The sequence below is a fragment of the Python bivittatus genome, unplaced genomic scaffold, assembly GCF_059951505.1.
Source record: "Python bivittatus isolate LINGU-HERP-01145 unplaced genomic scaffold, Pbiv_v1 ctg000050_np1212, whole genome shotgun sequence".
In the NCBI taxonomy this organism is placed as follows: Eukaryota; Metazoa; Chordata; class Lepidosauria; order Squamata; family Pythonidae; genus Python; species Python bivittatus.
Window position 1 is genome coordinate 5,580,457 of NW_028277033.1, and position 21,251 is coordinate 5,601,707.

Sequence of the window (21,251 nt, forward strand, 5' to 3'; positions counted from 1 at the left end):
TGCCCATCTTAAAACAACTCTGGGCCACTTAAAACCAATACAATTCAAAAATTGAATTGCACATAAGAGTGTCAAAATGCTAGGTTCACACTGCACAAGAGTCATAAAGAATGTGACACCTTCACCTTGGATCCTCTTCCACTTCCTTTAGAAGGTCTCTCTTGAGGAAGCAGAATAACAATTAAACCTTTGCAAAGGGTGTTTTTTGCTTTTTCCACAACTGTTTCTACCTATAACTCAGGATTACTACTTCCTTGATTGATCAGAATGGTTTGGAGATACAGAAGCTCTGTTGAGAATAATATTTTGAACATTCAGATAAAAGGGAAGAAAGTAACATAAAACATTCCTTTTTATAAACAGAAAAATCCACTGCATAGAGTGTGTCCCCCCCCCCCCCGTACTAAGGGTATTTTCTTGGATGGCAGGAAACCTTTTGCCTTAGCAACGGTTTTGTTTCGAAACAACTTTAATAAAAAGTGCTTAAATATGAAATGATGAACCCCAAAATCTCAGTGCACCAAAGCAGAAAGACACTGTAGACATGTGAGCTTCTAGAAGGGAATCTTCCTCTGATCATTCTGTAAAAAAAGAAAACCAGAAGATAGATTCTGTAGATGACCATGTCTTTTGTGACATTTGTATAACTATAATTTTGATTTGCAATTTGACTTCTGAGACTCTCTGTGCTATAATTGTTTTGTTGGTAATACTCCTTTGTATTCTACCATGAGTTAGAATTTACTTTAATCTAGGAAAGTGATTTAAGCCATGAAATCAAGAAGTGTCCACTGAAGTGCTAGCCTTAAGAAAGTTGCCTGTTTTCCACCTCTCATCTGCAGTATGGGTATAATAATTGTGACCCCCACAAGACTTCCCTATGGATTAATGAAATATTTATTATATATGAAGCATTTTTGGACATTTGAAATATGTTATATAAATGCTCCATGATTGTCCTATAACAATGTTTTTCATTGCTTTTCTGCCCTGCCTACTGAATCTAATGAAAAATCTGTGCTTTTCTTTGGCTTCATTAAGGATTGTGTATCTGGTAATTGTAAGCAGTGGCTGAATTCATTTCTAGCATTAGCTAGTGTGGAAGTTAAACCTGTGCTGTCTTCATCTATATGATCCATTCCAACATGGTTCATGAAAAAGGAGCATGCTGTGTGTATGTTTGCAGTGAATATTTGCCTTGGTCCTTTCCATTTCCATGAACATTTTCCGGACAAAAGGGAGAAGCTGAAGAGTGTCTCTTTGTGTGCATGATTGTGTGTTTACCATCTAGAACAGCGTTTCTCAACCTTAGCCACTTTAAGTCCATATTTGGACTTCAGCTTCCAGTGCTGGCTGGGAATTCTGGGAGCTGAAGTCCACACATCTTAAAGTGGCTGAAGCTGAGAAACTTTGACCTAAAAGATGGTTCTTCGTATCCTTTTTGGCATATTTCTGCATATCCATCTCTTTAGTTTGATTCGTTAGCTCACCTCAGCTTCTCCTTCTTTCACTTCCGCCCAGCCTAGCTCCCATCCAGGAGCATCAAGCTACAGACCCTCTTGTCCACAACCAGCATGGTTGGTGCTGGCTTTGTGGCTCATTCCCTCCCAATTGGGGAAGGTCCTTTGAAATTCTCCATATGTTTGGCTGATCTTGCTTTGTCCTTTGTTGAAAAAAAGAATGGTGTTAAGGCCATTTGTGCACAAGGCATTGATGGCGTCTTCTAGAATCATCCAGTCAGAGTTGGGCCAAGATAACAAAAATGAGGGCAGGTTTTGTTACTTTCGTGATGGCTGGGTGATGCTATGAAGATGCTTAAAGATAGGAGTATCCACACACATTAAAAATCATCTTGTTGCTCCTAGGGTACAGATAATTCTTGGGACTTCTTCATCTTTGCCCTGTGGGATACAATGGCATTTTTGTGCAATGCCCAGATTTGTCGGTTAGATGTAGTTAAATGTAATTCTAAGTGTTGATGACTAAGTTAGTCCCATGGCTGATTCACTGGCAAAGCAGAAGGTCATTCCTTATCCTTTCAAGACTTTCAAAATTAGGACTCCTTGGTTAATTATAATGTTCCCTATTTCCTAATGGCAAGCTTTTTTTAAATCTTTGTTCTGCCTGGGAGCCATCATAAGAGAGGAAGCTAGAGCTGATGGTGCCCAGCAAAGAATTAACTTTGAATCAGGAGTTCTTGAGATTTTTGTCATGAATATGAGGTCCTTTGTAGGCATGGCCTGTCCTCTTCACCTTGGGTGTTCCCCACCCTAAGCATAAAACAACTGATTTAACTCTCAGAGTTACTATACAACTTACAATAGAATCCATTTAGAGCATTTTGATCAATCAAAATGTTACATAAATGGGAAATGACATCATTAAGTGTGCTGTTTCATTTGAAGTTACTGTACTTTCCTATATGAATTTACTAAATGTCACTAATGTGTTATCTCAATTTCTTTTTGCAGTTAAGTGCATGAAAAACACACCGGCTTTCTTTGCAGAGAGGCTGCACAAGGCCATGAAGGTAACCAAGTCGGAAACACAAAACACTTTAAAAAAAATTCATGTGCTCAAATATTCAAGGGGACCAGGCTCCACAAAAAAATCTGTTAGCCTACTGCATGGGTGTGGAATGGAGATTTGAGCTTGGCTTACAGGTTTAAGGCCAGGTTATCTACAAATACCTGTCACTGTAGCTTGGTGGTCCTCCTCCTCCTCCTCCTCCTCCTCCTCCTCCTCCTCCTCCTCCTCCTCCTCCTCCTCCTCCTCCTCCTCCTCCTCCTCCTCCTTCTTCTTCTTCTTCTTCTTCTTCTTCTTCTTCTATAGTTCTGGGTAAAGGCAAACAAGTAACCATTTGTTGTGGCTTCTAGGAGGTGGGTGGATACTTCAGTCAAGTTTCCCCACTGAAGAATCCCCAAGAACCTTTCCCCAGATCTCAAAATATATTAATATTAAATGCACAACGATTTCCGATTATGGCTAGCAAGCCTTTTGGGACAGAGGGGTGGTCTAGTCTAAATGTGTCTTGAAAACACTGGTTTGGAAAGGTAGGTCTGTAGTTGGACATGTGACCGTACTGATCTTTTTAGTTCATGAGCAAAAAACCTTGGGTTGGTTAGTAGGAGAGCAGTGAATCTCACCCAGTTCAGCTGAGGATCACATTCGGAACAGGACTGATCTTCTGGCCCTTTCTGTTCTCTTCCCAGGGAGCAGGAACCAAAGACCGGACTCTCATACGCATCATGGTCTCACGTAGTGAAGTTGATTTGCTGGATATACGGCAGGAATACAAAAGAATGTATGGGAAATCTCTCTACACAGACATTGCGGTAAGGCTTTGAGGGTCAAGTTTCCATCCAGACTCCATCTTTGGGTGCCAGCTTAGAATATCAACCTATCAGTTGCTTAACTAGAAAGGCTGCCTTTTACAGCGAAGACACATTGTCTGTGTTCACACAATATGCTTAAAATGTCAGGAAAAGATACGGAAGCTGCATTTAATTGGTCAAGCTTGCTTCTCTGTCAGTGGAGATTTTTAAGGAGAGAAGGGATGGCCACCTCTTAGAGGTGGTTCTGTTTTCCTGCACGTTGTAGAGGGTTGGATCAGATTATCGTCATGATTCCTTCCCACCCCACAATTTTATGATTCTATAATTGGGTGGTAAATGTTAACCTTGATTAGTTATTTTTTGGTCCATTTGGTTATTTTAGGTCCTCTCCCTTAAATGCTGTCATCCGATGGGACTTAGGAAATTAGACTTTTCTATAATTGCACCTATCTTGTGGAACAGCCTCCCCACTGAAGCTGTTTTACCCTCCTTGCCTTCTTGAAGGCCATCAAGACCTCATTTCTCCCCAGGCTCTGGGTCTGGAATGGAGGGCAGTCCGGCATTTGTAGTTTTGTGATGGGACTGTTATGGCACTTGGTGCTATGAGAGAGCTTTTCAGTTTTTGTATTGTTATTCGTTTATCTATTGTTAGCCACCCAGAGTTAGTTATATAATATGGGTGACCATACAAATCTTTTAAATAAATAACAAAAGTATGGTTCAGTATATTGGGCAGTCTGAGAAAAATGGATTTAATTCATTAATCAGTAAAAATGTGTTGTGTTGGGATTTGGGGATTCTAGTACATAAAATGCTAACAGCTAGAAGAGACCTGATGTTAGAATGGCAGTTCACAAAATTCCAGTTGCAGTAGTAAAATATGGTGAGTGGGACTGATTTTATAATGCAGCTGTATATTTATGGAATCAGCAGGTGGAGTCTCCATCAAAGTGAACAGAATGGAATGAAAAGTAAAAATGGCGAAATGATTTGGGATGAAAATATATCTGGTAGTATTTGGAGATTTGTCTGGGAATCACAGTGAAATGCAGAAGTGTAGAATTGAAACAGAAATTATGCGTATTAGTGTCTAAGGGGAAAAAGTACAAAGGAAGCCATAAGTAAGGCTGCAGGTGTAGACAGTATAATTGGGGAGATGTTAAAATACGAATGTGTTTGCTTGTGGCATCACTGTGTGACTTGTTTAACCTGTATATAAAGCCTTCATCTGTGCCTGAAGATTACAAGAACGTTGTTATTCCCGTCTCTAAAGGAAAGGGAGCAACAGGCTAGTAACTCTGGTATCCAGTTGCATCTTTCTTACCATTCCTGTTTAGCAAATCCTGCTTTTAAGAGATATGTTTGCTGGCCAGCAGTTCTGTTCCACTGCCTCACTTTTCTTTTTTCCTCCCCTTTCCTTTCTGGGGTTTTGTTTTTGTTTTATTCTCAGGGTGACACTTCAGGGGACTACCGGAAAATCCTGCTCAAGCTGTGTGGCGGGAATGACTAGGCGGAGCATCTGGAATTTTAGAGTGTTTGTTTGAGAGTCTCAGCTGGCTTTATCTTCTCCTTTCACAAAGCTGTCAATTTGCTGGATCGGACTGAGTTGCCGTTTCTTAATATATCCCATTCTCTAAAGGTATATAATAAATACAGGAAAAAATATATAGAGAAAAGGCTGCTGTAGTGGACAGCTAGAGATTATTTGTTGCATTCTTAGAGAAATTATTTCTATGCAAATGGTGCATTTGAGAAATGCCCCCTTTAGAGTACAGAAGGGTTCTGTATGGTTTTGTGTGCAATTTTTTTCTCTATCTGTATGAACTTTTATTCGTTTGTTTGTGAACTGTGTGGAGTTTTTTTAATTATTAATCTGAATCAAAAGTGCCTGCTCTGAAATGCAATGGGGTTGATTCTCAAAGGTCTTTATTTTATTACTGTCCTAGGGGAAAAAATGCATCTGGTTGATGGCATGGGAAAAATAACTTTTGCATTCATTGGAATGTGGGATTTTCCTAATCCAATTCTCTCCCCTTTACTTTAAAGAGAAGGGAATTTGGCCAGTGGCAAACTCAGGGCCAAGCTTGATCACTGATCAAGCCTATGCATCATTTGAATGATTCATTGGAGCATGCCAATGATGCTTTTATTTCTGATATCAATATCAGTATTGGACGACATCATTTTTATTGGGACAATGAAAAGGGAAGAAGAGTTAAATCGCTTCCTGCATGCTGGGAAAATTCTCTTATCTTCCATCCTGTTGATCAGTTTTTTAAAAGAGATATCAACAGCACGCGAAGTCTTTGGGAAGTCTTCCAGTCCAGTAACCCATTCACTCATTTCTTGCTTGCTTGAGTGCTTTCTCTGGAACACAGGTTGGTTATGAAATCCTACTGTTCAGGCAACTCCACTTGCAGGGATTTGGGTTTGCAAATAATTTGTAATAGGATCTGAATTGAGTGTCTGCATTTAAGAGGGGCTGGAGCATTCCCCACCCTGTTCTTCACAGAAATAGATCCCCAAAAATATATCCCTTGATTTTAGGGCTCAGCCCTATTCAGTTGCCTCTTTCTCTCTTTCCTTATGGACTACGTGTTGCTCAAATTGTGCTAGAATTGATTGCCTGCTTTCTACAGGAGTGCGTGCCAAACCTTTCTCTATCAGTGATTGAGTTACTCCTTTCAAATCAAACATATGTAATCGTTTTTTTAAAAAAAAGCATATTTGTTTAAATAAAACTATCTATCTTCTCAGTTTGTTGCAGCACTTATTTTTGCCATGTGTCCAGGGACATAGATTCTCGCATGACAGCACCGTTGCAACACTTAATTGGGCTGCTTCATTTGTTACTCTGGCTAAGCCATTTATGAGCTCTCGTTTTGGACTGACAGGCATATCATGATAGAGTCTCCGTTTCCCAAATAAATCTTGCAGCAGAACTCGGTTTGCATAAGAGAAATGACACACAGATGAGTAATTCTTCTGTGGCTGATGATGGTTCCATCTGCTTTCTCCTTGCACTCCCACTTTAGAAAAATGGCAAAGGCCAAGTCTGCTGGAGCAGAATATTGAAATGCCAATTGATGGCTCTGTATCCTGCTTCCAGCGTTGGTCAAATCCAGCTGTTTAAGAACACTTACACCCAGAGGCAGCCAAACTTAGTTTTGGCTGACACTCCATAAATGGAATCCAGGGCCTGAGAAAATGTCGCTTTAAGGTCACCCTGTAGCTTGTGCTCTAAATTCTCTTGTGCTTCTGGTTCATGTTGAGTTTGCAAACAGCTTGATCCAATGAATTGTTCCATCTTGTCCAGCGTTTGGCTTTAGTTCCCCACAGAGGCCATCTGGGTGCTTCTGAGAAGAAGAGCATAAACAGCAAAACAATGTACTTAAGAGTGTTGCTGCTTTCATGAATTTGTGCCTTGCACTTATTTGCCAAGAATGCCATGGGCATCTAGCTGGGATTCATGCTGCTTTGGCCAAGCAAACAAATAGTTCGGTGCTACTCATTTTTAAACTGTTCCCATCTAACATGAGAGATGAAAACACAGGCAAATGGGCCTTTCTTTGTTTATGCCTAAAAATGACCCTGCTTCCATCATTGTCCCAACCTAGCTGTTTTGGAACAGCAAGCAAGCCAGAGATCAAAACTAGGTCTGTGCTCAGACTAGCAGTGGCTGGGAAGGGAGGCAGGAGAGAGATCGGCTATGGGGGCAGCAAATTTTGCACTGGGGGAGCTTCCTGCTGGGAGTGGGCAGAGAGTTCTTCAGCTCATCAGTGAGGAAAGGCCTAAAGCATCTGACTATCGAGTCCTCTATTGGATTAGGACTTCTGTGGTGCAGAACCCATGCTGCAATGAACGTTGAATCATGAGGCATTCATTATGGGTCTGGTGAAGATCTCGATCAATGCTGCAAGAAGAAGGGGAACGTTTAGCCTCACTCACTACCTTAGACTGATGGCACAATGGAAAAAAAGAACTTCTAGGTTTAAGAAACCAAATAAATCATTCAGATTGGATGCTTCTTCGTATTCCCTCCAAATGGCATTTTCCATGTGTATTGAACTCCAATTCCCATCACTCTTAGCCATCAAGGCTGTTGCTTGTGTGAATTGTAGACCGACACAACCACAGGACTCTAGTCGAGAAATAACTTACGGAGCAGTAAGGAAGAAGAGGACCCTGAAACCACTTCTTTTCATAACGTCAGTGGACATTATGGGCAGTGGACAATGTTGACCTTGTACTTCCAACACCATGTTCTATATCCTTTCTGAGAGAGAGATGAGTCAGTTGACTGGCCAAATATTGACTAATGGGTGCCTATGATTTGGAGGCAAAAATTTCAGAGAGACAAAATGTCTTTGTACAAATGTAGATTCTACTATGAGTCCCCCTTCTTCACTCCCCAGCAGTGGGATCAGGATCCTGCATAGACCCACATGTATCTCGGGAGCAGAAAGCTACTCTTCCCAACCCCAGAATAAAATCAGAACAACTTATGTCTGCTGACGCCAGTTTCCACCATGGCCAGTCTGATACTTCCAGGAAGAAGACCTCAGCAACTTCCCAAATGTGCCCTATCAACTAATACTCCAATTTAAGCAATGGACTGAGATCTGGGTGTGCATTTTGGAGATGTGGCACAAGCACTTTACATACCAGCTACCTCTGGAACGCAATAGCCTAGAAGCCCGCCTGATGATAGTGGGGGAGGCTTTCCACATGCTCTGGAAGAGGGAAAGTATGGACTAGTAAGATCTGAGCAAGGGGGAACGTGAATTTGTACCTGCATTTTTGCATGACCCATGTAATATTTTAATAGCTCTTTAAGGCATATGAAAAGGTCACACAAACTAGGAAAGATAGAAGTGCAATGCAGGGAAGGCAGTCTAACCAATATTGGCCAATCCCAAATGGCTATTTGTCCAAAGGCCAACCAGGGGAATGTTTTCCAAGTTCAGCAATTCCAAGTGTCTGTCTCTTTGTTTCCTTTTGAACCATCTTGGGCCAAGAACATTCTAGTTTCTGTGGTAGAAGGTTTGGCTTTCTAGCAAAATCCGTTTGAACAATTTTAGCAAGATTGGTGTCAATATTTTCCTGTTAGCCTCTGACCTGAATCCAAGACTTTCTTCTGGAGCTCATTTTTATCTTTTTTTTTTTTCCTTGCATTTTGAATAAAGGCAGAATTATTTTACCAATCTGATCGTCTGGGATTTTTTGTTTCCAGCTTCCCAGTCTAATTTTAGTGGTCTCCTATCCAAGGGCTAACCAGACCCCACCTTGCTTACTCTACAAGCCCAGAAGACATCAGCCGGTGCTGCTACCACCTGTTGACACTTTTGTACTGACATGACAAAACTTGTACTCAGCACTGCTGTCCATCTCAACACTTTATAGACCAGCTTGGTTTCAAAGTTGATGCAACAACAAAGGGCAACTTGAAGGCTGACTCTGGTGGTGTATTAAGTTCAGAGTCTGGGTTTTCAGTCCATCGTCTGGAAGCTCAACTAGGATCTAGAAAGAGAAAGAGAGGTTGGGTTGATAACGTCTTCAGACATAGAAAAGGCAACGATTGCTGACAAAAGAGAGCAATAGGCTACATTCAGTCTGGCCTTTCCAATAACCAAGGAAAAAAAAGGGGGTGACTTCTGCCATTTGCTCTTTCCTCCCCACCCACTTTGCGTGCTATCCCAGAGGTACAGACACTTTTTGAAGCAGATTTTCAGAGGCAAAGCAACATAATGAACATCAGCCCTCATATCTTTCCATTTGCTAAAACCTTTTTTTAAAAAAAAAAGATGGCGTCAAGTGAAGTTCAACTCCTGATGGCCACATAGACACATCCTGGCAATAGTGTAGAAGCTGTTTGCAATTGTGTTCCTCCAGGATGTTCTTTCACCTTTCCAGTCTAGCCTATAATGCTAGGAATTCCTTGTAGTCTTCTGTCCAAATACAGGTGTGACCCAGCTTAGCCTCTGGGCCGAAAATCAGTTATTTTATTATCAAAGGACATTTCATTCATGGAATGGGGAAGGAATTCTTATGTTCCTATCCCTGTATTTAATGGTGCCTGGATATTCCTGTCCCCATTTAGCTTATGGTATTTATGTATTTAAACACAATAGCCTTGATTGCTGACAATCTCCTCAAATGTATGCCATGATTACTCCCTTATGACATATATAATCCCAGAGTTGCTCTATCAATCTTTGATTCACAAACTGAATGTCTCCTTAAACTGCAAAATTCTCAAGGATGCTGATCACAGGTGAGCTTACAACTGTCCCCACCCAAATTGGACGCAGCGTCAAACTGTCAGAATAACAATCAGCACATTGGCACTCATGCTTTCAAAGACTGACTATCCTGCATTATCCTGGGTTCTTCTGGACACAGAGAAGCCCAGATATCTGTACCCTTTACCAGTTAGGTAAACAATTCTTTGTCAAATGTATGTGCATGCTGATCTTTAATTTCTGTAACCCTATATAAGGACTCTGTTGTCCTCAGTGACAGTGACTCAATGTCACTGGCTAGCTTGAATAAAAGGATCATTGGAGCCTCTCTGGTTATGGATGTGTTCGTAAATGATTTTTTTCCCCCAACACACAAAAAGACAGTGTTGGAGGAATGCAGACTTTAATATAGTATATAACAATATATGATGATTTTGGTCTGAGGATAAAGAAGCCAGTATGTTCCCACCACCTCAGTCCTACGTTAGACAGAAGGAGTGTAATTATGCACCCTGGTCCTATTTCAACAAGCCTTTTTTGGATGGTACTTTCTTTGTTTTTCCAGTATTTTTATTGCATTTTGTAAGCTACCCAGAGTCATAACAGATTGGGGTGGCCTATAAATAAATAAGCAAATAAATAAAATTTCCCAAATGGTATTTGGTGCAGAACCAAATGGAACCACTTGGAGACCACAAAGGGAGTGTGGGAGGAAGTAGAATTGTGAAATAAGAGAACCATCTGGTCCAATGTATTTATACTCAATTGTAAATTGAATTTAGCGCTCAGTCTCAGCTTGGTGCTGCCCTCGTGTGTTGATGTCCTTGTCCCATTCCCAGTTGGCATTCACAATTGTTGTATTTGCTGCTGGAGGTAATAAGCAGCACCTTTGAAGAGCATCATTGGGGAAGAGGAAATTGCATAAAACATTTATTATTTATATATATATATAAATTAATTAATTTATATATATATTAATTAATTATGGCTTTCTTTTCTGTCCTTTTTGTATGCCATCCAGAGTCATATGTATGGGTGAGGTGGCCATATATATGCATGCGTGTGTATATGTATATATATATATATATGTATGTATGTATGTATGTGTGTATGTATATATATATATATATATATATATATATACACACACACATACATACATACATACATACATACATACATATATATATATATATATACATACACACATACATACATACATACATATATATATATATATATATATATATATATATACACGCATGCATATATATGGCCACCTCACCCATACATATGACTCTGGATGGCATACAAAAAGGACAGAAAAGAAAGCCATAATTAATTAATACAAAGTAACAGAACTCATAAAAGCATACTAAACAATATCCCTGAATGTCTTCCACTTTTGTTAGGCAGAGACATTTCTCCTGCCCTTTTCTCCTTTAAGAAGTCATTCAGTTTGATGGAACAGTGTTTGCTTTAGACATTCTCTCACAGGGGAAGAGAATTTCAGAGAAATTCTTCTGGGATAGAATGCAAGTTTCTTGCACTTCATTACAAGATGCCTGAGGGTGCATGTGAACATATCTTCTTTCATTTTACAATATTCTCTTCCGTGTTCTGCAGCCTCCCTGGCTTCCCTTCAGTCTCAAGAGAAGACACGGTGGTAGAACCCTTCCATAGGCTTTTTTTCAGAAGCAGGGCTCCTGAAAAAGGGGAGTCATGCCTTCAAAATGGTTGGAGAACTTCTCCTTGCCTGGAGAACTTCTGAGAACTCATGCACCCCATTTCTCTACCCATTGGTTGGGTGGTGAAATTCAAAAGGCTTGACTCCACTTCCTACCTCCAAAGAGATCTACCAGTGGGATTCCAGGAGCAAGAGGCTTGGTCCATGCAGTTTCACTAACATCATTGAGCAGTGACTTGACTTCGGAGTCCAAATGATCAACTGTTTTTTCCAGTTGCTAATGGAAGGAGAGACGAAATTGAGGGAAGTAACATGAGTTCTACAACTTACTGGCCTTGTTCATGTAAGCTTAAGACCTAGTAACTCATTCACACAACATGCTAAGGTTAGTGTTAACCCTGGTTAGGGTTCTTTGTGGCTTAAAGTGTTGTGGAAACCCAGCCTGTTTGGTCAGCTTCTAGTTCAATCTATTGTGAAAACTCAGAAAATAGGTTAACTCAGAAACCAGGTTAAGAGAGTTGTATAAATAGAGCCAAAAATCTGTTAATTGCAAATAATAGCAAAATGAGAATTAAGTTGGGAGAGGTTACTTTTGCCAACAGATTGCTTACGTTGGAAGTAAGTCTTGTTCAACACCACACAACCTCCAAGCTGTAGTCTATAGTAAATGCCTCTCTTTTTCTACTCAACTAGCTTGTCAAGGGGAATAGTCAGAGAGGCCAGAATAAGTAAGAATCACTCTTTGTGTTATCTTGTGCAAGCCTCCACTTGAAGTTTGTAGGAGAAAGTCCTAAATTCAGGACTGATGCATCATTGGATAACATGTGGCTTGGAATCAACATACTCTGAATTAATTCTGAATGGAAAAAGCATTCTTAGCCATTGCTCACCATTTGAGGCACTTTAACAATTACTCAGTGGTTCCTAGAAGCAAACATAAATGTTCTGTTTAGGTTATGTGTACCCTTTCTTTCTGATCATTGTGCTGCCTTATGATACACAGAAAGAGATTGCAATCTGGCAGAGATAAAATTGATCCCCATGCTTGGTGACTTCATGGACACAGCCATGTAGTTTTCTTGGCAGCACGATATGGCAGCTGGTTTGCTGTGACTTTTTTCCTGGGATGTGTGCTCAATTTCCCAATCTAGTCTACAGCCCTGGGATTTATTAGTGGACTTCCATCCAAGTGCTAATCACATATGACCCTGCTTAGCGTCTTTCACAATTACTCAGTGTCAGCTAGGAGTCACCATCTGAGTTGGACAATATATGCAGCTCTTTTCTAATACTTTTGGCCAACTGATCATATAACTCAGTTTTGTCTATTTCATCATACAGCAGGTCTCCAGGATTTAAGGTAAAGGTGGTGTTCCCAAACTTGGTACTCAAGTCCTTCCTCCCTTCCTTCCTCCCTTCCTCCCTCCCTTCCTTCCTTCCTTCCGACACAATTGAGACCTTCTACCCAATGCAGGCTTCCATTATGTCCCATTGATGCTTTTACTGCCATAGTTACATGACTTGACAGTTTGGATCAGTTGGACATTATCTGCAAATGATCCATGTGTACAGAAAAATTCTCAGAAGATTACCTCCCTCTTCCAGCCACTGCCTCCGTATAGCCAAACTACAGCTTTCTAGACCTTTGCATTTTATTTTGCATTTTTGCAATCTAGTTCCAGAACTCCAGTTTTCCACCCCCATAGAGTTGGGGCAGTCCTTTGCAGAGAAGTGGCAATAAGCATTCTGCATTTTATGTTACTGCATCTTCTTACCTCTTGGATGGTATCTAAGCGCCTGTGAATAGTGCTGGGATTATCACACCAGTCATCTTGCTCTAAGGTTCCTTGATGGTCAGCAATAGGATCAGCAGTAACTAGAAAGGGAGAAAAGCAAATGATCTCACAGCTTTAAAGCTCTAGGTGGACCTTACTTTTGTCAGTTTGGCTCATCCACAGCTGCTCCTTCCTGTCCTTGGTTTTGTTTTTGGGGGTTTTTTGTGTGTGTGCCTTCGAGTCAGTCTTGACTCCTGGTGACTGCCTGGACAAGTCTTTGCAGTTTTCTTGGCAAGATTTTGGAAGTGGTTTGCCCTTGGCTCCTTCCTAGGGCTGAGAGAGAATGACTGGCCTAAGGTCACCCAGCTGGTTTTGTGCCTACAGTAGGACTAGAACTCATGGTCTCCCAGTTTCTAGCCTGGTGCCTTTAACCATTACACTAAATTGGCTCTCTTGTTTTTATTTACTTGAGATTAACCAGCCAGGCCCAGTTCAGGATCACACTTGTAGAGAGAAGAACTTTAAATCTCCCTCCCCAACTACTTCCATGCAGATTAAAAAGAGAGAGGTCTCTGGAAGACTTTCCACTTCTCTTTTAGCTCTCCCTCCTCCCTTCTAAGAATCAGCTAGGAGAAGGTTCGGGTCTTTGTATGCAGTTAATCTAGAGCTGCACAGCACTTCTGTATACTTACTTGTAAATAAATAAAAATAAAAGGGTTGGATTCACACTAATTTGACCATGTCTTAGATAGGACTCAGCAAGTGGCAGCATATATGTGATCCTGAAGAAACTAAAAAGGGTTACATTTGGTTAGGACTTGGAAGGGAAGCCACCAGGAAATCTCATGGCTATAGCCTAGACTGAGTATCCTTTAAAAGACTGGGCATCTTTTAAAAAGGCAATAGCTATCCAATTCTGAATTTTGTTGCAGGAGATTGCATGAGTATTTCTGAGAGGTCACCAGGACAAAGTGTGACTGGGGGATCTTGATATGCTTTAAATGCAGATCAACCCAGTTTCAGGCTTCAGCATCTATAAAGGAAGGCTGGAGAAATCCTTGTCTCGAACCCTGGAAAGGTGCTCTGGTCATGGTCAACAACCCCAGATTAGATAGGGAATGAGTGGCTCCATCAGTCTTCTTTAACCCGATGTCTTATGATGTGTTAACTATGGTTCCCAAAGTCCCTCTTGAACATCTGATGGGTTATCACTAGTGATGAAACCCCAACCCATTTAGTGAATCTTAGCTTAGGAAAGTCCCAGGCTCTGTAAGTCCTTTTCCTAAGTGAAATTGTCATAGTCTACCTCAGAAATACTGCTTTCTTTGTTTTCTCCTTAATGCTGCTTTTCCTCTCCTTTTTTTCCCTACAAAGTTATGCTCTTGCCTCTTAAAGGCAGAACAAGTTCCCCATTAAGGAAGAATAATGAGCTGTGATCAAAAAGCAAGAAAAGCTCCCTCTTCTAATTCCTTGGACATCCATCAAGCCCAAAATCTGGTTTGTAGTGGAGTCCCCACCCACTTGAGAATGATGAGGGCAAACCAAAACTATGTCCATCTTGCTGGCTTCACTGTCAGGGAATTGGGTTCAAAGCGGATGTAAAACTATTCTTTTTAGGGCTTTAGGAAAGGTTTTGGAACTTGAAAGGGAGGGGAGAGACTTTCAACAAAGCCTTTCCTAAAAATGAAAGAAACCACTTTACATAGGACGTTTTCCCCAGCGTGTTATTATAAAATAAATACAAGTTCTATGAGTGTAAAAAATGTAGACTGCCAAACCTATAACTTGGCACTAAGTGTATAACTTCCCATATTTGGCCCTCAGGCACAATCAAGTTAGGTTTCCTTCAGATTGAACTCAATTCATGGTGACTACATGGACATATCTGTTTTTTCTTGGCAACAACATCAGCATGGCTTGCCATGACTTTCTTCTGGGTTGTTCCTCCAACTTCCCAGACTATGGACTCGAAACTTCCTGGTTAGATTTGGCTTACTTTTTTTTTTAGGATCCACCAAATTGGCTAGGTGCTGTCATCTGCTCTGAGAGAAATCAAGCATCAGGTTGGGTTGCAGAGGCCAGTTACGCAACCCTGGAAAAAGGCTAATTGCTTCCGAGAGTGGCAAAGAGATGCTCTGTTCATACACTGATGTGCCCCAAGTTAGGTGAGCCTAGGCTGAAAGATGATGACACATTGTTTGGTAGTAGAAATGGATGGAGGAAAAGGTAAATAGCATTTTTTTGGTTCTGGAATTAACCTTCAAACCATGTAATAATTAATCTGAGTTATGGCCAACAAGAGAAAACTTTCCTGCCGGTGGAACACAAAAGAAGAGAGAGCCCAGTCAAACGTAATAATTCTTTCCACATGAGTTCCCAACATCTGCTTGGAATTTCTTGGGCCACTGAGAACACAGCGAGCCAATTTCAATTCTTACTCGGCACACCCTCCTGACTTCACGGTGACTTCTCTTGATTAAAATACCTCTGTACTCAGTTCTGCTGATGAAACATCTACAAATTCAAAATCTGAGCATCTCACCCATCAAGGACAGGCGGAAAGGGAGATGTATTTCACTGAGATAGAACATCTGCCTGTATTGATATATTTTTTAAATCAACTTGTGCAATGAAGTCATAACCTCATGAATACAATGAAATCCAGAAACTTTCCTTTTCACTGTGAAAACTACCAATAGACTGGTCTGAATGTAACACCATTGCCTTGTTTTACCCCATTTTATGTAACCAGGAGTCTTAAGTTGTCCTTCAGAAGCCACAAGGACGTTGCATACGTGATGACGTCATCAAGCAAATGATAGTCAAGGTGCCATTTGTCTCCCTAGCTCTCCCTCCCATGGACACCCGTGATGAATGCTTCAACTTTGCCTCCCTTCCTTTCATGAACAAACCAGAATTGGTCCTCCAAAAGTGATGATTAGAGGAAAGATCCATGCAGCCATTCATGGCTTCATAAGCAATTGCTAATAATGTTGGTGTCAGCCCTTCAAGGTAGGCCAGCCAGAGTTATGAATGCTAGTACTACTTTTATTTTAAGGTTATAGTAACAGAATCTTGCAAGTCTGAATGTGCTTCCCGCTCCCTCCCTTTATCTTCATGAGAACTAAGGAGGGTCCTTTTGGGTTAGGTCACTGTGAAAGTTAGCTAGCTTTCTGAAGGGGCAGGAAGAAATGCAGGCTTTGCTCTGGACCTCATAAAACAATGTTTTCAGTGGATCATAGCCAAGAATGGGGAACGAACAGAACGGATATTTGTCAGAAATCTGTGACTGGGGATGAGAGAATTGGGCTGCTGAGATCATTGTCTCCTACAGAGGATATTTCTTGAGAAGAGAGCCGATTCTGTTCCAGGCGAGGCAACTGCTTCTCGAAATGCTCAGCAGTGAAATTCTGTGCCAAGGAACTGTGGCATTTCCTAGAAAACTCGCAGGGCTTCTTGAGTGACAAAACAAGTAATGATGTATAGCAGCATTTCTCAAACTTGGCAACTTTCGGATGTGTGGACTAAAGTTGCCAAATTTGAGAAACACCGATGTATAGGTTTTCCAAAAGTTTTGCTCCTTTCCTTGTAAAGAAAAAAATTGCTATGGAAGATTGGAGTCCTGAATGGATTCTTGTTTCACACAGATTGACTGGCAGCACAGTCAGTTCATTCCCAGATAAAGTAAAATCATCCCTAGTGGAAGTCTGCAAAATGTTTCACCCTCAAAAAACCTAGTTTTAACTTTGAATGGGGTGCTTTTTGCTCAAATACAAAGCAGCTTGAATTTCAAATATTTGTGCACGTGCCCTACTTCCTAGCACAAGAAGTGCAAATACAGGATTCAGAAATACAAAGTACCCACACCTTGTTCCTTAGTAACCATTAGGATCCCTACCAAGGACATCCACGGGGTGTCAAAAAAGTCAGGATGGTGGCCATCACCATGTAACCAGAGCTGCCATCTTGAATTTTCTGACCTCCCTCCCCCTGTAGAACCCCTGCTCCTGGCCTGATGATTTTTTTAAACAAAACTGTTCAACAAACACATAGAAAGCTAGCATGTGGCAGAATAAAGCAGCCACTTCTAACGTATTATTTTATAGTAAGGTTTGGGGGTTTGCCCCAGGATGGGAAAGAATACCCCGGCAGGTGAGTTCACTTTCTGGGAAATGCATGTTTTGCATCCCCAGTCCAAAAAGGTTACCTATCCAAATGGGGTCTGGTGCAATTTGTTTTTTTCCCAGTTTAGAATGGTTATTTTTTTGGTGGAAAAAGAAGATGAGGAACAGCAAGGACTCCGAGATGCACATCTGTGCTTGCCCTGATTCCCAGTTGCACAATGAAAACTTTGAGGCACACCTGTGTCCTCAATTTGGAATGCACCAGAGTTCCTCTGCAAACAGATCACACATCTATTGTTACAAGCACAGTCATACGATTATGATTTATTCCTCTCTGGTCTGTTTACTGGAGAACACTTCCTCTGTCCAATACATTACATCAGAGGAGTAAAAATGATCTTGGCTTAATCAAGTGGCTGCTGTGGTTATGCTTGCTTGTGCCCAGAAAGAAAATGAATCTGTGTTTAGACACTCTCATACTTTTAAGAGCATTGGATTAATGTGCCCTATTGGGATAATGATACTTTGCCCTTAATTAATTAAATGAGCTTTCTGAACACTTTATATTTTACTCTAATTCTTCCAACAACTCTGTGTGAGCTCTCCCTCGGTCTGTTAATAGAAGTCTATTTATAGCTTGCCTTTGGAATCCAATTTTTTAAAAGTTTGCAGCTCCCTAAATACTACCTAAAATATTTTAAAAGAACAATTAAATATTTAAGCATAGAAGTCTGGTAAGCCAAACAGGTTCCCAGTGATAACCCCTAATTTAATTTGTGTTGGCTCATTGAAAATATGTTCTCCATCTCAGAAATGCAGAGTTGTGAATATTCCCATGAAGTTATTTTAAGATACATTTCTGATTGCTTCTCAGTCTAAGCCTAAAATACAAATACACTGTAAAGAAGAGTTTTGTGGTTGAAGATGATAAACCTTTGAGCTGGCTGAAAAGATATTCTCTCGGAGGTGGATTTCTATAGGGGTTCTCAAACTTTACAATGCCAGGACCTCCTAAAATGATTAAATTAATTTGTGACACCCTCCCAACTCCATGAATAAATTTCAATTCATGCTTCAGACAAAACAATGGTAGAACTTTACAAGTTCATAAAATAAAGATGGAAAGGAAGGCAGGAAGGCAGGAAGGCAGGAAGGCAGGAAGGCAGGAAGGAAGGAAGGAAACTTAAAGTCAAGCTTAGATCTTGGCGACTTCATAGTCATGTCTGGGTACGGGGGTGTAGTCAAGGTGTAGTCAAAAAAATCAGCTGGCAATGATGTGATCAGTGATCAAGATGGCAGCTGCAATGGTGTGATCAAAGCTTTCCCTGTTTTTTATGTTTGTCACAGGGAAAAATAGCAAAGGAAAAATCACACTAATGAAAAGATTTGCTTGCTTTTGCCCCATAGATTGGAGCAAACCTGGATTTAAACATGTAGTTTTGCTGCCTTTGGCCTTTGGGGTATAGCTCTAAGCTTTGTAAAGACAGATGATGGATTTAGGACATCAAAAACTGATTTGGCAGAGAGAAATGTTAAATTCAAAACTTCCTTGGGCATGATGAATGAGCTGCAAAGGTTTTGTAGGATTCTTGCGCCTTTGACAGGCCAACTAAGGGACAGCATCTGGTTGACCTTGGCTGATTGAGAAAGCCAAGCAGAGCTGACCTTGGCCAGGATTTGAATGAGAGGCCATCAAGAACCCCCCAAAAACACATCTTAGAAGAAGGCAACAGCAAACCACTTCCAAGCAAGAAAACCACATAGATGTATTCATGAAGAATCAAACTTGACTCAAAGGGAACATTTACATCTTATTGCTTGCAATTATCTGATAAAACATCGTCGTCGTCGTCGTCATCCTCTTCCTCCTGTATCCAGAGATACTGCTCTAGCTAGTGGCCATACCTGTCTAAGAGTAGGCTGCACAAGATATTACATTTATAGAATTTTCCAAGCAAGATTAGAAATGTTCTGTTTGGGGAGAAAACAGATGTTGAAATGTTATATAAGTGTGTGTTTGCATGTGTGTGTATATACAGTGAGTCATTTCAGTGAGGCATTTATGATCTTGCAAAATATCCTACTGAAAGAAATGGAAATGTTCCTTTGAGCTTTTGTTTGAAACCTTCCTAACGTTTGGCTTTGGTTAGATTGCAACTGTTCAAAATTATGTGACACAAATGCACCTGAAAAGCATTCCTACACATAAAGCATCAGATTCAGCGGTTGGCAAACTATTCCCCGTGGCTGTCCTGCTGTTTATTTAGGCACACGTGGTGCAAGCGAACTCCTTTTACTGCATTAATCAAGGAAAATGCTAGAAATTGATTTATTAACTTCCCTGTTACTTGGACCACTGAGGCTTTCCTATCAATAGAGCTTGTCCCCAAACCCCTCACAGCCAAATGTGTTTCCAGCAATGTCATTTGCATCTACAAGGGGGATAATCCTCTAACTCAGCATCTGTCTTGTTAAGACCACTCTAAGATTTGGGAAACACTTAAACTGCCTGCCAATCTTTGAGAGCTCCCTAAATGTATTTGTTTTCCTCTGTAAAACATAGCCTCCGCTTAACTCAAGAGCAAATTTGCCTGCATCCTTGCTGTTAGGAATTTCAGCTACGTGAAGGACCCACCACCAATTTCAAACAACCCTCTTTTATCTATCCCAGACCCTCTAAATTATTTCACCTTTGGAAAAGAATGCTGAGTGTTGCAAGCATTTGAAACACTTACCCAGACCTTGATGGTTCAGTATTAAAAGTAACAGCAGAGTCGCGGTATAAAGCATGGTTTCACAGCCTCTGTCCGTCTCTCCTGCTTCGGCAGATGAAGAGAAATAAATAGCTTTTCTTCCCAGGACACGCCGATCAACTCTTGGCAGAATGGCTTGGATTGGTAGCTGGAGACTTGGGAAGAAAGAGTCCGTAGCTCAGCCAAATTTCTTACGCAGCCCTCTTTCCTTCTTCCCCTCCCCTCTCCTCCCCACCCCAAGCCACCTTCAAGCTCTACATTGGGTCCAGTTATCCATCAAGCTTGTTCTAAGCCCAGTCTGCTACAGTGAGGAGCGGGGCGTTTGTTACTTATTTATGCTGCTCGGGAATGGAATGTGCTGAAAATGTTCTAGTGACTGCATCGAAAAGGGCGAAGAGGCTACACTGGGCTATTCGTGCCGTTTTTAGCAGGCAGGGAAAGAAGGGGCGAAGTATCAGCACAGCCATTACCAGGAGCTGAGCTAGGCTTTAGGGAAACCTTCTGTTGCTGCAGTATCCATTGATTTGGCTTTGCTGTTTGGATCCCGTTCCATCCGCCAAACTTTAGCCAGGTCATAGAACAGCTATCGTTTTATAGATCGCAAAATGTGGCAGGGCAAAAAGAGGAGCCCTCCCCACAGGGCACTTGGACCATTCCCAAACTGGCTCGGGATTTCTGCCATTGTGTGTTGTTCCTGCACTGGACAGCTGAGCTGATTTCCTGATGTCTCATGTACTGAAAACAAGGAAGCACTGAGATGCTAAGCTTGGAGACTGAGACTGGACTGGTTTCCCATTGGCTGGAACTCAGCCTGCCTCCTGGTTCCCAAGCTCTTCCCTTCCCCGTAGGGGGATGGCTGGTGCCACAACAACTTTCCTCCATGTCAGCAACCATCAGGGACTTTTCTCAAATGGCAAAGAAGTACGGTACGGCCAGGGCCGAGGCCCAGACGCCTATTGGTGCACCCAAATTGGTAATCAAGGGAGAGATCACCCCTAAAATTATTTGGGGTTTATATTGCACTGAAAGTTGGCAATGGGAGCAAGGACTGGTACAGATCACTCTAAAAGGGTTTCTCAGGGTTGGTTCTTTTCGCTTAGTTGGTTCTTTCTGCTGCATTGTTTGTGGAGTCTAACAGTGGTGCTCCAGAATTTTAGACTGCTGTCATTTCTCCCTTACTCCAAAATGTCACGCCTGAATGTGGAACCTTGTAAATGCCTACACACACACACACACACACATACACATGCATGCACGCATGCTTGGGAACTATATTTCCTTGAAGTGGGCCATATTAAGCCACACCTCATTTCTTTTTCTGCCTTTGAGTCAACC

General features: G+C 41.3%; 2 protein-coding genes across 5 annotated transcripts in view; one reads left to right on the forward strand and one right to left on the reverse strand.

Moving 5' to 3' along the window:
- The window catches only part of ANXA11 (annexin A11), a 30,981-nt gene extending 24,890 nt beyond the window's left edge, over positions 1–6,091 (forward strand). For all 4 annotated transcript variants that reach the window (XM_007430168.4, XM_088129135.1, XM_007430169.4 and 1 more), the window contains exons 13-15: positions 2,472–2,530; positions 3,213–3,335; positions 4,786–6,091. In XM_007430168.4, the coding sequence (XP_007430230.1) occupies positions 2,472–2,530; positions 3,213–3,335; positions 4,786–4,845 (242 nt within the window). In that variant the 3' untranslated portion in view covers positions 4,846–6,091. The remainder of the gene's footprint in view (positions 1–2,471; positions 2,531–3,212; positions 3,336–4,785) is intronic.
- Positions 6,092–7,926: 1,835 nt separating this feature from the next.
- PLAC9 (placenta associated 9) lies at positions 7,927–20,531 on the reverse strand. Its single transcript, XM_007430166.4, has 5 exons — positions 20,387–20,531; positions 19,899–20,071; positions 13,040–13,140; positions 11,421–11,541; positions 7,927–8,855 (listed from the first exon to the last, which is right to left on the reverse strand). Exons 2-5 carry the CDS (start codon positions 19,951–19,953, stop codon positions 8,845–8,847), a joined length of 288 nt encoding a protein of 95 aa, XP_007430228.1. The 5' UTR covers positions 19,954–20,071; positions 20,387–20,531; the 3' UTR covers positions 7,927–8,844.
- Between the last annotated feature and the right edge of the window lie 720 nt (positions 20,532–21,251).

What these genes read in the sequence shown, in the direction of transcription:
- PLAC9 (XM_007430166.4), bottom strand. Translation starts at nt 19,953, where the DNA reads ATGCTTTATACCGCGACTCTGCTGTTACTTTTAATACTGAACCATCAA. An exon ending in ACTGAACCATCAAGGTCTGG is followed by an intron (nt 13,141 to 19,898) that starts GTAAGTGTTTCA and finishes CTCCCTTTCTAG; the next exon opens with TTACTGCTGATCCTATTGCT. An exon ending in GCTTAGATACCATCCAAGAG is followed by an intron (nt 11,542 to 13,039) that starts GTAAGAAGATGC and finishes TCCTTCCATTAG; the next exon opens with CAACTGGAAAAAACAGTTGA.